The sequence below is a fragment of the Ochlerotatus camptorhynchus genome, unplaced genomic scaffold (assembly GCF_037179485.1).
Source record: "Ochlerotatus camptorhynchus isolate MF236.1 unplaced genomic scaffold, CSIRO-AGI_Acam_v1.1 ptg000503l, whole genome shotgun sequence".
NCBI classification, from domain to species: Eukaryota; Metazoa; Arthropoda; class Insecta; order Diptera; family Culicidae; genus Ochlerotatus; species Ochlerotatus camptorhynchus.
In genome coordinates, this window is record NW_027040988.1 from 965,642 (window position 1) to 982,430 (window position 16,789).

The 16,789-nt window shown below is 36.0% G+C and overlaps 1 protein-coding gene across 6 annotated transcripts in view; it reads left to right on the forward strand.

Moving 5' to 3' along the window:
• tey (teyrha-meyrha) overlaps nucleotides 1–16,789 on the forward strand; it is a 114,490-nt gene that overhangs the window by 6,863 nt on the left and 90,838 nt on the right. For all 6 annotated transcript variants that reach the window (XM_065235756.1, XM_065235755.1, XM_065235758.1 and 3 more), the window contains exons 2-3: nucleotides 7,583–7,813; nucleotides 7,868–8,066. In XM_065235756.1, the coding sequence (XP_065091828.1) occupies nucleotides 7,583–7,813; nucleotides 7,868–8,066 (430 nt within the window). The remainder of the gene's footprint in view (nucleotides 1–7,582; nucleotides 7,814–7,867; nucleotides 8,067–16,789) is intronic.

Sequence of the window (16,789 nt, forward strand, 5' to 3'; positions counted from 1 at the left end):
AAGAAGCTTTTTTTTAGAATCATCTTTTATCATCATATCCTAGAAGCGTATTCTTGAAGATTATTCGCAAAGCATATTCTAGAAGCTAATTTAAGAAGCATATCCTTGAAGCTTATTCTAGTAGCTTATTATATAAACTTATTCCAGAAACTAGTTCTAGCATCTTTTTCTAGAAGCTTATTCTAGAAGCTTATTCCAGAAGCTGATTCTATTGGAGAAAATCGTTTCTCGCGTATAGGGGAAAACCGGGGATTTGTTTTCCGTCGATCTTGTTTTCCGTACTGAGCACCAATGCTACCGACGCCAAGGAGGCATCTCCCACACCTGGAACCTACCTATCGATCCATCAATTCATGAACCGGGGACCAACGGCTTTACTTCCCTTCCGAAGGAAGGCGTGATCAGAGATGTTACGCGCACGAGGCTCAATCTCCAAAATTTATCCAAGTTTGGAGTTCTAGGATCTGAAAAGTTTAACCCTTTAATCCTAAAAAATAAATTCTATGTGTTTTCAAGTCTTTCTTTGAGTATATTTTTAATTATGTGGCCTTCAATACTAAGCTCCAGAATCCTAAAGCCTGTTTTAAGACTGGAATCTTTACTTTTATATTCTTCTAGGATCATGGAATTGATTATAAATTCAAGATCTGCAATCAAGTCTAAATTGGGGCTTCTTAATCCATGAAATCCTAGATGTTGGAAAACTCAATCAAAATTCCATAAACATAACACACACCTTTCTTGTGATGTATCAGTAAGTTGAACAAAAAAAATATAAGTTCTCTGAGACAGCCGCCATGGGAAGTCATGAAGTGTTTGACAAAATTGTAATTATTAGTTTAAATGCCTTCACACAAAACAATCTTTAAAAACTTGATTTATTTTCTTATTTTGATGCAAAAGCAAATTCGGCGGAGGAATTAAAAATGATGATTTTATTTTGTAATAACAACAAGCTACAGGGGGCGCCAGGAGTATTTAATTTAAAATTGATTTGTTTGTTTACTTTGATGATACTCATAAAACTGCAAGGCGTTTGGAAAATAAGGAAATTGAAAGTGTGTTTTTTAATATCTCTGATTCAACAGGAGGGCACCAGAGGTATTTGATTAAATTATATATATATATTTTACTTTGATGACATGCATGCTACTGGATGCTGTTAGAATGTTTCATGAAATTAGAATGGTTAGTTTACAACTGGGGGCGCTACACTCATAAAATTCAACATATTTTTTTTTTGGCGAATTTCGATGTAAAATTCCACATGATTTTCATGTGTCCACACATAAACAGAATCCAGTCAGAAGTGCACATGAAATGTATGAGTTAAATCAATAGTATGTGTGGTTACACATGAATTTTATGTGTATACATAAGAACTATGTGTCTGACACATATATATCATTTGTTTATCACATTGCAAAAATTCATGTCTGTGGCACATAAAATAATCATTGTATTTTTATAAGTGTAGGAGTCTTTATTTTTATTGTATTTCATACTTTGATTATACCAATGCAACTGGAAGGCGTTTGTAATATTTGATGGTCCTTTAAATGAATTTAATTTTAAATATTTTTTTCTTTGATAATATACATGCTTTTGGAAGGCGTTTTGATTTTTTTCACAAATTTAAATGGTTTGCATTATGATGATGGTCCCACCTCTTACCCCTACAAAGGTTTGAGCTGGACGATTTATCTTTAAGATAATTGAATATGACATTTTAACCAGGTTGGCAAACAAAATCGAACTGGTTTCAGTTACAGATATAAATTCCCTCTAGAGTTTACAGTTGCTTCACAGCAATATAAATGTGGAAAAGCTCAGGCGTCCACCTCTTAGTTTGCCTTTTTGTCCACCTAAAATATTCATAAGTACTACAAGCAATCAAGAAAGCATCCTATTACACTAGCAACCCCGCAATCTGATGCTATCATAATTTTCAGCAATGTCAGGAATGCTCACGAACCCCCAACATTTGCCAGAAAACTTACTACTAACTCAAAGTATCTTCCAAATAAGCTTCAAAATTGCATTTTTTTTATCAAATGTTACTACTTTTTTTTTTAATTAATCTACTATAAAATCATATATTAAAAATCCATCATCACCCTCGTGGCGAACAGAAATAGTTTTCGCAGTGCTACAATAATTATTAAAAAGTTGTTATGACAGCTATCCATATAAAATAATCCGTTAGAGATAACTTCGTCAAGATACATAATTTGTCAATTCATAAAAAAAATCACTGGATAACTGTTCAAAAGACAGTTTTAACGTGTGAAATGCAGTGTCTTTTAAATTCTGTAAGTGTTGCTAAATGTTTGATATGTCTAGGCATCGAATTGAAAACATTTATTCCTTTATAATATAATGAATTTTGTGAAGCACAAGTCAAGAAATGTGGTGTTCTTATTTCAACCGCGTTTCTAGTATTATATCTATGAAAGTTAAGAGTATCTACTTTTATTTCTTTTTAATGATACTAATGCAAATTTAAGGCGTTTGTGAAGTTTGAGAAAATTTGAATTTTTACTTTTAATTTCCTTGAAGCAAAAGGGGCGCTAGGGGTCTTCAGTTGAATTTGATTTTATTTATTAATTTTTGTTTCCTGAAATTAGAATTGTTAGTTTGTAACAGGCGGCGCTAGGGGTATTTAATTGAATTTAATTTTTTGTGTTTATTTTTAAGATGCACATGCTCGTCGAGGGCGTTTGAAAAATGGGGAATAGGATGTGTGGTTTTAAATATCTCTAATGCAACAGGGGGCGCTAGGGGTCTTTAATTGAATTTGATATTTGTATACTTTGGTGGTGATACTAATACAACTGGAAAGCATTTATAATTTTCAAAGTGTTTTTATGTTACTTCATACGCGAAGTTAGCGATTTTCAGAGTTGGTTGGAAATGCTAACATGAAGCTTTAGTGTGATAATGATCTAGCTAGAGAATAATCTTTTAGAAGAGAGTAGGTGGATAGTTCCGTTAGAGTACGGCAGTATGAAAATTGAATAGAAGTTGAAAATGAGCGAAGGGCCATTAATGCGACAGTTTTCAAAGATAGACGCACATCTTTTGCCTAACCCGTACGATGTGCGCGGAGACTTGACGTATGTCTCCAAGTCTACAGGCAAAAAAAACTGTCGCATTAATGGCCCTTCGCTCATTTTCAACTTCTATTCAATTTTCATACTGCCGTACTCTAACGGAACTATCCACCTAGTCTCTTCTAAAAGATCATTCTCTAGCTAATAAATTATCACACTAAAGCTTCATGTTAGCATTTCCAACCAACTCCTCCATTTATAATTGTTGAATAAATTGGAAATGTTGGTTTTAATGTTCTTGAAGCAACAAGGGGCGCTGGGGGTCTTAACATGAATTTGATTTTATTTTTTAGTTTTTAGTTTTTGTTTCCTGCAATTGTAATTATTGATTTGCAATAAAAGGCGTTAGGAATCTTCATTTAATTTCTTTTTGATACCTTCATGATACTTATGCAACTGAAAGGCGTTTATAATGTTTAATGAAATTTGAACTGCTGGTTTAATGTCACTGAAGCAAGTAGTCTGTAGTTGAATTTTATTTTTATTTTTTAATTTTCGTTTCCTGAAATTGGAATTGTTTGAGTTTTATTTCAAACTTTGATGATACTTATGCAACTGAAAAGCGTTTGTAATGTTTGATGAAATTGTAATTGTTGGATTCAATGTCACTGAAGCAATTCAATTTGAATTGAATTTGATTGTTTCTTGCTGACTTTGATGATATGCATGTTTCTGGAGGGCGTTTGAAAAATAAGAAAATTGTATGTGTGGTTTAAATATCTCTGATGCAACAGGGGGCACTACAGCATGGGTGAACTGGTCGATGTACCGGATGAAATAAAACAGCCGATTAATATGAACTGTAGATTTGATGGTTTTCACCCAATTACATTAGATGAACTTAAAAAATATATGCTTTTCTTTAGGAAAAACGGCTGGAGTAGATAATGATAATGCTAGAGTTAAAGGGTGATACGGTCAAAATTTGGTCAAGGGAAAACGCGTGTAAATCGGTGAAATCGTTTATTTAAAAAATCAAATTAAATTTCTTTTTCAAGTTCAATTAGTATAAAATTCAGGAAAAATATTCAGTTAGGCTTCCGCTTTTCCAAATCCGAATTGCCGGGCCTTACGCTTGACCCCTGCCATCAGATTTTGTACAGCCACCTTGTCCACCTTCTTCGCCGCAGAAAGCCAGTTTGCCTTGAACTGCTGCTCGCCCTTAGCAGTTTTTTTGGTCTTCTTTAGGTTCCGCTTGACAATAGCCCAGTATTTCTCAATTGGGCGGAGCTCTGGCGTGTTGGGAGGGTTCTTGTCCTTGGGAACCACCTGCACGTTGTTGGCGGCGTACCACTCCATGGCCTTTTTACCGTAATGACAAGATGCCAAATCCGGCCAAAACAGTACGGAACAACCGTGTTTCTTCAGGAAAGGCAGCAGACGTTTATTCAAACACTCTTTCACGTAAATTTCTTGATTGACAGTCCCGGAAGCTATGAAAATGCTGCTTTTCAAGCCACAGGTACAGATGGCTTGCCAAATTAGATATTTCTTTGCGAACTTTGACAGTTTCATGTGCTTGAAAACATCTGCTACCTTTCCCCTTCCTTTTGCCGTATAAAACTCCTATCCCGGAAGCTGATTGTAGTCGGCTTTGACGTAGGTTTCGTCGTCCATTACCACGCAGTCAAAGTTCGTCAGCATCGTCGTGTACAGCCTCCGGGATCGCGCTTTGGCCGTCGTATTTTGTTTATCATCGCGATTTGGAGTCACTACCTTCTTGTAAGTCGATAGTCCGGCTCGTTTTTTGGCTCGATGCACGGTTTTAGACGATACACCCAGCTTATTTGCGGCATCTCGGAGAGAGAGGTTAGGGTTTCGCTTGAAACTACCGGCAACTCTCTTTGTCGTCTCAGCGGCTTCCGGTTTTCGATTTCCCCCCGATCCAGACTTCCTGGCTGTCGACAAACGTTCCCCAAACACTTTAATTACATTTGTAACGGTTGATTTGGCAACTTTTAGCGATTTTGCCAACTTTGCGTGCGAGTAGCTCGGATTTTCGCGATGCGCGAGCAAAATTTTGATACGCTGCTCTTCTTGCTTGCACGGCATTTTGACAACTGAAGAGTGAATTCCAAAATCAAAATAGGAGCAACATTCTACACACACACACCTTCAAAATGAGGGGTGTTCAGGTTTTTTAAATGCAAAATTGAAAGAAATACGTCAAGTTGATACTGACCAAATTTTGACCGTATCACCCTTTATTCAAGAGCTGGACCTCATTAATCAATCATTGCAATCTGGGCACGTGCCTCAAATTTGGAAAGAATCTTTAGTTCCTATACAAAAACTGGTTGGGACACCCGAAAAGTTTCGTCCCATCAACATGTTGCACGTATTTGAGAAAATTTTGGCACTTGTTGTAAAAGGCCAGCTGTTAGAATATTTAAATAGTAACTGTTTGTTGATACCGGAACAATTGGGATTCCAGGAAGGTCATTCTTGTGAAACCGCCTTAAATTTAGTGTTAGCTACATGGTTGGCTTTTGGTGCATTGAAAGTTTCAAAGCTGCATCGAAAATCTCTTGTACTTGGACGTGGAGTTCAAAACATAATTCAGTGGATGAATTATTTTACAGAGATTTTCGTCTCAGTGTTAAATTATTTACCTTATAAACTAAATTTTTAATAAGATATGTGTCTAACAAACAACAGTTTTTAAAAGTTTCGTTAAACCTCAAAAATGTTCAAAAAAAATTGTGGAAATCTGGAAAGCAAGGAAAATGTAAGTAAGTAAACATTACCTCTTCAAAATTATTAGCGCCCTCAAAGCTGTAAAGCGCCCATTTTTGGAAGGCATGCCTCCCAAAATGAAAAGGGCTGTGCACGCCAGTGGTTATAGCAAATATGATCGAAATTGATCAAAAAAATTCATCAATTTCAACAAAAATGAACACAGCGTAAGTAAGCACCGGTTCTAACTTTCAAATTAATTGATCATGTATTTTTACAAATAAATTAACCGTAACTGGTTAGAGATTGTTAAAAATATACAAATAAGCCCACAGCCTGCATTGGAATGCCTAACTTCAATAAAAAAAATTAGTCACAATTACTAAATAAACTGGTCACAAGTTTGAATGAATTTGATCATAATGATTAACGATATCGAAATTAATCACAACTTCCAACAACGGAAATCTAGTGGGAGGTCGAAAGAAATTTTCACAATTTTTGACCATTACTGACAAAAACAACCGTAACTTTAGAAGAAAATTATCACAGTTTTCAAATATACACTAAATGCAAACATAATTGGTCCAAAACTGATCATTTTATATTTTACGAAAACCAAACTGAACTTTGAATGAAATTAGCCCAACTTTTATCAAAAATATCAAAGTTTACGTTAATTTTGTAAGTTGCACGGATATCTAAGTGCATTATAATAAAGCTTAAAATTTATTCGATTTTAAATTGTTTTGTAATAAAGTTCAACTTTTTTCAAACCGCCCCTTACCTGAACATAAACTCCTTCTTACGCTTTAAGGGGGGAAATACAAGTAACACATCAAAAACTCGACGATTTTCGGAATTTTTGTGAGCAAATGAAACAACGCAAACGTTTGGGGTTCTTTGCATTAAATTGCTTATATCTTCCTTTTCATTTGAGATTTTTTTCATTGGTGTGTGACCTCTGTGGCTCCTTGGGGTCACATCGGAAGGAGGTTGCCTCCGGTGGGGATTGGTAATTGGCGGGCGTTCTAGAGACCTGAAAAATGGACAAAACTTACTTTTATCAATTGGACCTTATTCAGAAAAGATTTTTGTTCTATGTGAAACTCTAAAACCAAAAAAAAACGATTTGAAAATTTAGAAAAAAATATCTGGAAAAAAGTTGATTTTTCACTTCTTTCCTCTTTAGGCAGACCTGAAAATTATTTATTGTTAATTTTTTCATGATATCAGTGGTTCACATAAAGTAAAAAATCTATTTCCTTTAAGATGCGCTAGGTTTCAAGTCATTTGGATGAGAACTTTTTGAGTTATCTTTCCCGCCAATTTGGAAAACACCATTTCGAGAAAAACGCGTTTAAAGTTTTGGGTTTTGTGATGATTGATGATTTCTGGAACTTACGGTTAATCGGCGATACCGGGGCCATAGATCACTCCTTCCTCGTGCACGTAGCATTTAAAAAAAAAATTAAAGTAAAATATAAAAAAAATCGATAAAGAAATTTTTTGAAACGTGTACCATTCTCTCATTTTGATAAATTCTAAGCAAAAGTTAAGCAAAACGTAAATCTTAAACTGATCTGCTTCTATCACTGACACATTAAATTCCTTCTTATGAAACGTCCAACATGAATGGGGGAAAGGTGAAGACAAATTACTCCAACCTCAGCACACTCAAACTTCGAAAACACGTTCATTTGCTCCATTTTACACCATAAAGCCCACGTTGAATCCATCGCTCCGTAGTCCATTCGTCAAATTAACAAATCAATCATAACCACCCCTTCAAGCTCCCGGACGCCAAAGACCTGCACCATCTTTCGCTAATGAGTGGCTACGGCGCCCATCTGCTGCACGGTTTCCAGCCACACTTCCTGCACCCGCTAAACCCAGCCGTATCGACAGCCAACGGTACGAGCCCCTTCGGTGGAGGGGGAGCATTTGTGAAACCGTTCCCTTCGAATCTACCGCTTCCGTCGGCCTTCGCACCGCCCAAATGTCTCGGATTTGGCATCGACCAAGTAAGATTTTAAAATCCCCAGCCAAAACGGACAGTTTACGATAAGTGATGTCAGAATATCTTTTCAAAGGGGCTGCTGTTCGGTAGTAGTACCGGTTCGGAGTCATTCCGGACGTCGGATTCGTCGAGTCCAGCATGTGCATCGTTATCTCCACCAACCAAGGATGAATCGATGGAAGGACAAACCAGTGAAGAAGGAGATCGAGATCGGATATGCAGTCCGGAACGAAGTCCGGAAACACCTGGCTTCAGACGTGAGTACCACTTTACTTCCCTCAATTAGTGTGAACATATATTTACAAATCGCCACAAACGGCTGCGGGATTCGAACGTTCTAATGAATCGGCATAAATCGCTTTAATGTTCTGTACCTTTCACCGCACACCATTCCCAAAAATAGTGAGAAAGAAAGCGATAATTAATTTTTATTATTATTGCCGAAGCGTGCCACATTTCGGTGGAAATCTGTTAGCACCATTTTTCATGCGGACAGGATTCCGACGGGAAAAAAGGTCGCCGTCATTCATGTGGCCACAGTGCTGAGCGCCAAGAACATGCTTCACCACTTATCGAAATTCTCATGCTCTCTGACCTCGCAGTTCAAACACGGTACTGCACTGCTCTTTGGCACATTCCCAAACGGTGCTTTGAGCGGGGTAATTTTCGGATAAGTTATGATTTTCGGGATCGAATTACTTGCCTCCGGGGATCAACTGCGAAGGTGGCCAAAGGAGGAAGAATTTCCACCGAACCAAAGGGTTCAGCAGTAGAAGAATGGAAAAAAATCCAAATAGTCGTAAATTTTGGCTTCCCATAGTCAGCAAGCGGAGACGAATCTATTAGAGGCTTTGAAATGTAATTGAAATACGGGTTAGTAAACACGGTCGGCCGGTACGGTGTGTCGGGTATAAGATTTTTCCAGAGATTTCTTGTCAAATTGGCATTTTTTAAATGAAAGATATGAAGCAAGAAATGCAAAACAAAATTATCGCCAATTCATAAATTACTCAGATTAAGCACCCACCATCTCCAATTGGTGGTCTTCTTCTACCCGTTTTACGATGGAACTTCCACTTTACAGGTAAGGTAGAGCACTACTTCGGCAAAAGCGCCCATTTCCGTCATATAGAACAGAAACATCAAATATGTCAATGATTTCGACTTGAACGAATCAATCATGCGTTTGATACGATAGTTAAGTGTTGTACCACAACACAAAGCCTATATGAACGAATAATATAAATATTTACATCCATTCTTCTCAAAAACAAAAAAAGCACTCCGTATGCCGAAGTGATTCCAATGACGTTTCAATGTGTTTGGACAGAATCTCGTAAACTCGTATGACGGAATTGGAATCAAGAAGCAGTCTTAGATTTTCAACAATATCATAGAAGTCATATTTGATTGATACATTCAAATGTTTGTTAAAACCCGTTCAAAAAGGAGTACTCAAAGGTAAATTAAATCAAAAAAGCTTAAAAAGTATGCAGTTTCCCGCTTCACCTTATTGAGTCCGAGCCATGATTACTTTGGCAGTAGTCATGCATGATTAAAATCGAAATAATCTTTCCAGTATTAAATTTTATTCTTTTTCAATACTGATATATAATCAAAAAAGATTAAAATTCAATCAAAAAATTTTAAAATAGAATTAAAAATGATTAAAAAATATTCAAAAAAAGATAATCTACGATCTAATCAACCATTATTAAACTGGGATTAATATCAGATGCTTATTTTTTAGAAAGAGAGGATTAATTTTTAATCATTCGATAAGATTAAACTGAGTTTAACGTCAAATTGATTAAATTTCAAGCAAAATGGGAATAGTTCAATTTATCAGTGAGAGGTAAGCTGTGTGCGTTGTATTTAGTACGACGGAAATAAGATCATAACCCTAATGGTAGTAATTGATAATTTATTTATTCACATACGCATTTCAAATTGTACTTTTATTTCAGACTTTTCGACTATGTATGTATGTATGTATATACAATCCAACTTCCACTGTCCGGCAGTGTTTTTATGGAAGAAAAATGTTTGCAATATAATCTATTATTATCTTATACTGATCCCATTGCAAACAATTTTAGCCCGGAAGTTGAAAGGTGATAGCTCTGTTGAGATTCAGTAACCCATTTCAGAATGCCTGGTAGCTCACGTCCATTCCGAGGTTACTTTCACTTACAACAAGCCCCGCATACACGTAGTACCGATATAAAATATATATTGGTACTGCGTGTACACTTCCATCATCAAAGCAATTCCTGCTTTGTATATGGCACGTATTTAGTGGGTTGCATTTCATATTTTTATATCTAGTTGTAATCAGTTAGATCTCACCGCTTATGTGTGTCCTTGTTGCTGAATCTTTGTCATCTCGATTCTCGTTGAGTCCTGTTGAATAATAGGCATCTGTAGTGGAATCAAGGTTTGCAAATACTCATTTCAGCTAAAACAATGTTTTTTTTTATTATGGAATAATTAGATGCCATGGTCATGTTTTGAATTGGTAGGATACAAGAAGATCCCGGTTATTGATCGGGGGGCCAGAACGCCAACACCAAAAACGTAAATTTTCTTCCGGAAGCGAAGTTGTAGCACAGACACGCGAAAAGAAAAACCCATCGAAACACAAACCAGCTAGCACGACCTACAGCAACAATTCTATTTGTACCAAGTTCTTGTCCGGGAGTATTCACAATATTGTTCAGAATCTTCATTTATTCACATTAATGAAAACGAATTTCTATTTGCATTGGAACCAGCCAAAAAGCACGCGGAAAACACAAAATTTGTGACAGCAAATTTAAAACCAACCGCTCTCGGACAGAGCCTACTGCGCATTATCTTTTATTTCAGACTTTTAGACTAAGCCTGATAATAGATAAGCTTCAATTTACCTGAAAATGTGTTGAAAAGCAAGTTGATTTCGATAACTCATAGGGATAAAATATACTTCGCACTGCTTTTTTAGAACAAATGAAATGATGAACTTTGGAAATATACAAGAAATTTCAACTGGATTGTATTTTAAAGATTCAGTAACTTTGTTTAAGATTCAGTCAATATTTTTAAGAATGAAAATTTTATACAAATTTGTTGAAAAAATGGAAATTAATGGAAAATTTAACGGGAAAAAATTTATTTCATGAAACAATTCTAAGATAGTTCTAGGAAGAACTCTAAAAGAGTCTTGACAAGTATTTCAAGGTAATTGTAGAAAAAATGTTAAGGTAGACGGAGTCCGTAGCTTAGTGGTTACTATGTCTGCTTACTGAGCAGAAGGTTGGAAATTCAATCCCAGGCCCGTCCGCTTCCTTGCAATTTATCACTATGTCTTATTCTATTCCCATTGCTATTATAAATCTACCAGCATCGTTTACCGAACGTATCCTATGTCTTTACCCTCCACATTAACAAGCCTCCAAACTCCTGCTACACTTATGAGATGTAATAGAATTCTCTGTATCTCTCTTAAGTAAGTGTCCAACCAACAATCCTCTCTATCTCCAGCAGATGCAAGGACGTGGCCAGAGAAGTCATCGATTGTTGTAAATAGTGCTACTTCCATCTAGGCCGAGATCAATTCCTCATTTCATTAAATACGGTGGCGGACAGAAGTGACAATGCTCTCAAACAACGGTCTAGAACTTGTGCAACTTGCTTAATGCGATTCGATGCGAATTGTAGAAAGTATTTTAAGGAACAATTAACTCCAGGTGAATTTCTAGGAGGGGTCTGAGTATAATTTCAAGTTGTTCTGAGGAGAATCCCAAGATGACTGTGAGGAAGATTCTAATTCAAAGGAAATTGCGAGAAGATCTCAGAGGGTATTTAATCCTAAGTACAGTTACAAAATATGTCAAATTCCAAAGAAATTCTAAGCATAATTCAAAGTGTTTTCTTAAGACTTAGTTCCAAGGTAATTTCGAGTACTACTTCCATCTAGGCCGAGAACAATCCCTCATCTCATTCAATACGGTGGCGGACGGAAGTGGCAATACTCTCAAACAATGGTCTAGAACTTGTACCACCTACGAATTTGTGCAACTTGCTTAATGCGATGCGAGGCGAATTGTAGAAAGTATTTTAAACAACAGGAATTCAAAGTCAAAGTTCTGAGAAGAACTTCAATGGGGTTCTAATTGTAAGGAAATTACGAGAAGATCTCAAAGGGTATTTAATCCTAAGTACAGATACAAAATAGGTCAAATTCCAAAGAAATTCTAAGTGTTTTCTTAAGACTTAGTTCCAAGGTAATTCCAAGAAGAATGAAATTGAATTTTTCTTGTATTATTGTGAAGGTATTCTGAGAACAAGGGAATTCCAAGGATAGTTTCAAGAACCATTTCTAGTGCATTCTGGAATGAATTAAAGCTATTTTTAAAAAAAATAAAATATTTTCTGGGCTGAATTGCACTAGTTTTCGAAGGAATATTGAAGTGAATTTTGAATAAAACTATGGAAGAAAACTTCAGAGGATTCCTAGGACTATAATAAAAATTCGAAAACAGGTGAATTTAGAGCGATCATAAAAGCAGTGCTACATGATCTGAAGATTTTCTTGACTGATGAATGATTATACATTGTTTATTTCGATTTCGTTTTTATGACTTTCTCAGTCTATGGTAATTCAAACAGTTAGTTTTGCATTGCCAAACGGTAGACTGTGTATGTTCATGTTATATCAATGCTTAATGTTAGTAGTAGTCTCTATAAGTTGTAATATTTTCTAGTTTACCCTTGAAAAAGGCCACAATAAACGGCCGAAACGTCGGGCAATGCAAAACTAACTTTTTGAATTACCCTAGATTGAGAAAGCCATAAAAACGAAATCTCCATAAAACCAGTGGAACAACCAAATCAATTGTGTATTTCATTTACAATGATTATAAATAATTAATAATGATCAAATTATGTGAGCCATATGATTAAGATTAATGATTAATGATTAATCTCTAAAAAAAAATCATGATTGGTGATCGTAATCATTAATCATTAATTGCATTAAAATCACTAACGCTCTGACATTTAGTTCAAAATAAAAGAGCTTTGACCTGCATAGCACTGCATAGAAATATCTAGAAAACTAAGAAGGAAACTCATTGGCATACTTAGAACATTGAGGATAATATCCAGTACTTCAGTCAACGATTATTAATTCCTTAAAAAAGTATGCTTAATCATACTTGTTTGTTTGCCTCCTCTTTCCGTTGCTCTGTACAGTCTACTTCGAATCAAAGAGTTGAAATGTATACTTTGTCTTTAATTTTATTTGAGCGAATCAGTCCATGATAAAGGCTCTAGGGGAAATCGGGTTAGGACGGACACCTTAAGAGCTGTTATTGATTGATCATCAATAAATATATACAGTTTAGCATACAGTATACAGTTTAGCAGTGGAGAATAACGGAAGACTCACTGTTCGATGCTCATCTTGCGGAGTGCATGCAGGGATGAATTGTTTGGAACCATGATAGGTTTTCGTTTCTACTCAAAATCACTTCGAAACACAACAGTCTGCCTTTTTAGGTCATGCACAATACTCAGTTTATTTTTAAGACACTTGCTCCGTAATTTAAACGACATTAACATTAAAAGTAACTTTAATTCTTAAACACTACATTTTGAACTTAATAAACTAGAACACACGGGTAAGTGACACGTTTCGACAAGATGGTGAAGGTCAATCTTCCTCATTGTAGATCGTCGCCTCGTCCAGTAGGTAGCCATCGATCGGTGCTCATATCTTCCGCTCTCCATGCAGATGCCCATAGGAATGAGTTTCTCGAGAGCATCCCCACGCGAATGTATTACCTCGCGAGCATCCCCACACCAATGTATTGTGTTGCGTCGATCATGCAACATTTTTCTTTATTTAACGTCGGTCTCGACGGACATCGATTGCCATCTATTGACGGCAATCGAATGTGCAGGAAGGCAGCTTCCACACCTGCGTTGGATATCGCACCCATTCAACAACCATGGGCCGGAACCAACGGCTTTACTTCCCTTCCGAAGGAAGACGTGACCAGAGATTTTTATGCCCCAAGCGCCCATTACACATGTCAATATATTGACAATAAATTGACAAACTGACCATATTATTGAAAAGGTGATATTGATGATGATAATTGATTACAAGTATTGACGAAAAGCTGATTTTCAATTCACTTTGTCAATACTCAGAATATATTGACAAAACACAGTCAATTTTGCTATCAATATCATCAATATGCGAATATTGACAACATTAATGGCAATACGTTTGAAGCCTTTTAACCTCAATGTATTAAAGACAATATTACTTGTCTCAATTTCCCCTGACAAGAAACACGGATCAGCAAAATAAAGTATGTTTAGCGTTAATGTTTGCACTCGGGTCAAAACAGAAACGTCGTTGGTGGACCTATAGAAAAGTACTAACTACACACTGAATTCGTATCACCTAAGTCGGTAAAATTTCAAATTACCATTAGGGGCTGTTCATTAACTACGTAGACAGTTTTTTGGGATTCTTGACTCCCCCTCCCCCTGTGTAGACAATTGTCTATCAAAAAAAATGTATGGGCCGTGGATGATTGCCAAACCACCCCCCCCCCCCTAATGTCTACGTAGATTAAGAACATCCCCTTACTCGTAAGAAATCAATAAAATCGACACATTATCATTGAATGTTTTTAACTAGGCCCGTACAATTTCGTAATAAATTTCAAAATTGTAAAAAATTTTACTGATAAACTTATACCGAAAAGTTCCGTAGTTCAAAAATTACCGAACAGCGTTCAAACCAATTGTCACCCAACCTTTACTTATGCTTGTACATTTTAAATAATTTTTTTGATTTTAATAATAAGTAGTATTAAATAATAACCCATTCTACATCCATTCTTAATTTTTCATTTCAATTAAAAGGAATGTTGTTTACGGAATGGCAAAAGAACTAGGTGATACATTTTACCATCCAATTTTAGTTTTGTATTACTTAACCCACCTTTTTCTTCAGAACAATAATGTTTACCGAATGTTAACCATACATATAATGCATATTTTTATAATAATTATACACTAGTTTTACCATGATGAAATCGTCTTATAATTTTTAGCAAATTTATATTGTTGATTATCAATACTCAAAAGTCAACTATAACCAAAAAACGTGGGTTATTCAACTTGAGCTGAAATTTCGCGAACTTGCATTCAAATACCAAATTGATATTGGCAATGACGGCTAGCCAATATCAAATGTTATAACTTTTTGACAGAACACAGAAAATACACTGGACAATATGTTAACACATGTAGACACATCCGGAGTGATTGGAGATTTGGGCGTAATTGTATTTGTAAACAAAAACGCCAATCGCTAATTTTTCGTGAATAAAAGCACAATTTTGAAAACTAATAACACTATGAGGTATGATTCCTCTATCATTTGGTATAGTTTGTTTATAAGATTGAGCTTTTATTCACGAGAAATCGGTGATTGACCTGTTTGTTTACTAATACAATTACGCCCAAATCTCAAATCACTCCGGACATGTGTTTTTACAAATAAATGGAATTGAATCAAATCGATTGTCACGGAATTACCACTCGTGTTGAAAAACCCACGTTCTGGTATGCAGTTTCCCAAACATAAACTATTATGCTGATGTTTTGTTAAACATTCATAAACGAAAAACATATTTAAATTAATTAATTTGCGTTACGTGTAGGCATGTGAAACGCAGAAAGTATGTATTTTATGCTTGTGATTTAATAGAAAATGAACATCCATATAGATGAAGCCTTGGGTAGTGATTGGCGACTGTAAAAAGATAATTTTTTATTTAGTTTGAAACCAATTTTACATCACACACGAAGAATTAAACAAAATGGCAACACTGCATGCATGAATGTGCTTCGTGAGTCAGTCTGTCTAAATGACGTACGTACTCCCTCCCTCCCGCTAGGGGAAAAATATTGACAAAGTGAAATGAAACTCAGTTTTCAACAATACTCGTCATCAATCCATCGTTATCAATATTAGCTTTTCAATAATATTGTCAGTATGTCAATTTATTGTCAATATATTGACATGTGTATCGGGCGCTTTAGCGTTTTGTCATTAATGTTTTCAATATTTATATATTGATAATATTGTAAGGAAAATTGACAATACGATGTTTGTCAATATATTGACATGTGTAATGGGCGCTTCAGAAAAATCCCACCTACCTCGGCTGGGATTGAACAAAAACCCATTGGGGTGAGAAGGCAGTCACGCTTACCACTACACCACCGGTGCCGGCTTAATTTGCATCTCATACATCAGTTTGCTAATAATATCGGTATTATGCAAGTTAAACTCATGCTGAAGGATACTATACATACAGACATACGCACTTCACGTATAAGGACTCAAGACCGCATTGACCACATCTGAATATGTCCTGGGGGACGCCGAGGGAAGTCGGAAACAACTGGTATGATGATGATGATATGAAACTACCACTCACTGTAGCAAGACAACTTTCAGTAAACTGTGGACTATCTTCGCTGTTCGACTTGATCAAGTTTAATAATCTCTAATTGTACCCAATCTGCCATTGTATCAAGAGCTAAAAACGGTTTGGGTGAATCCATGGGCAAAATCACCGGAGAAATGAGAATCTACTTCCAACAACAGGATCATACAACCGGTCAATCCGGTCAGGCTATCCAACAGGAGGATATCCCAATGAGTGGTAAGAAGAGCCCACCCTCTATTCACGAAATATTAAAGACATGGAGTTGGCATTTTCACTTATCCCATCAATTTTGCATCAATCGGGACCCTCCAGTATCCCGCATAGATGATAGATCTCACCCGATATGTTGCAAAGAAATCCATGACATCACTATGATTTCGAAGAGCTCCCATAGATATGCTACCGCAACTTCTTCAACCGGTGTAAGAAAACAGCATTTTCACCTTTCATTCCTCACA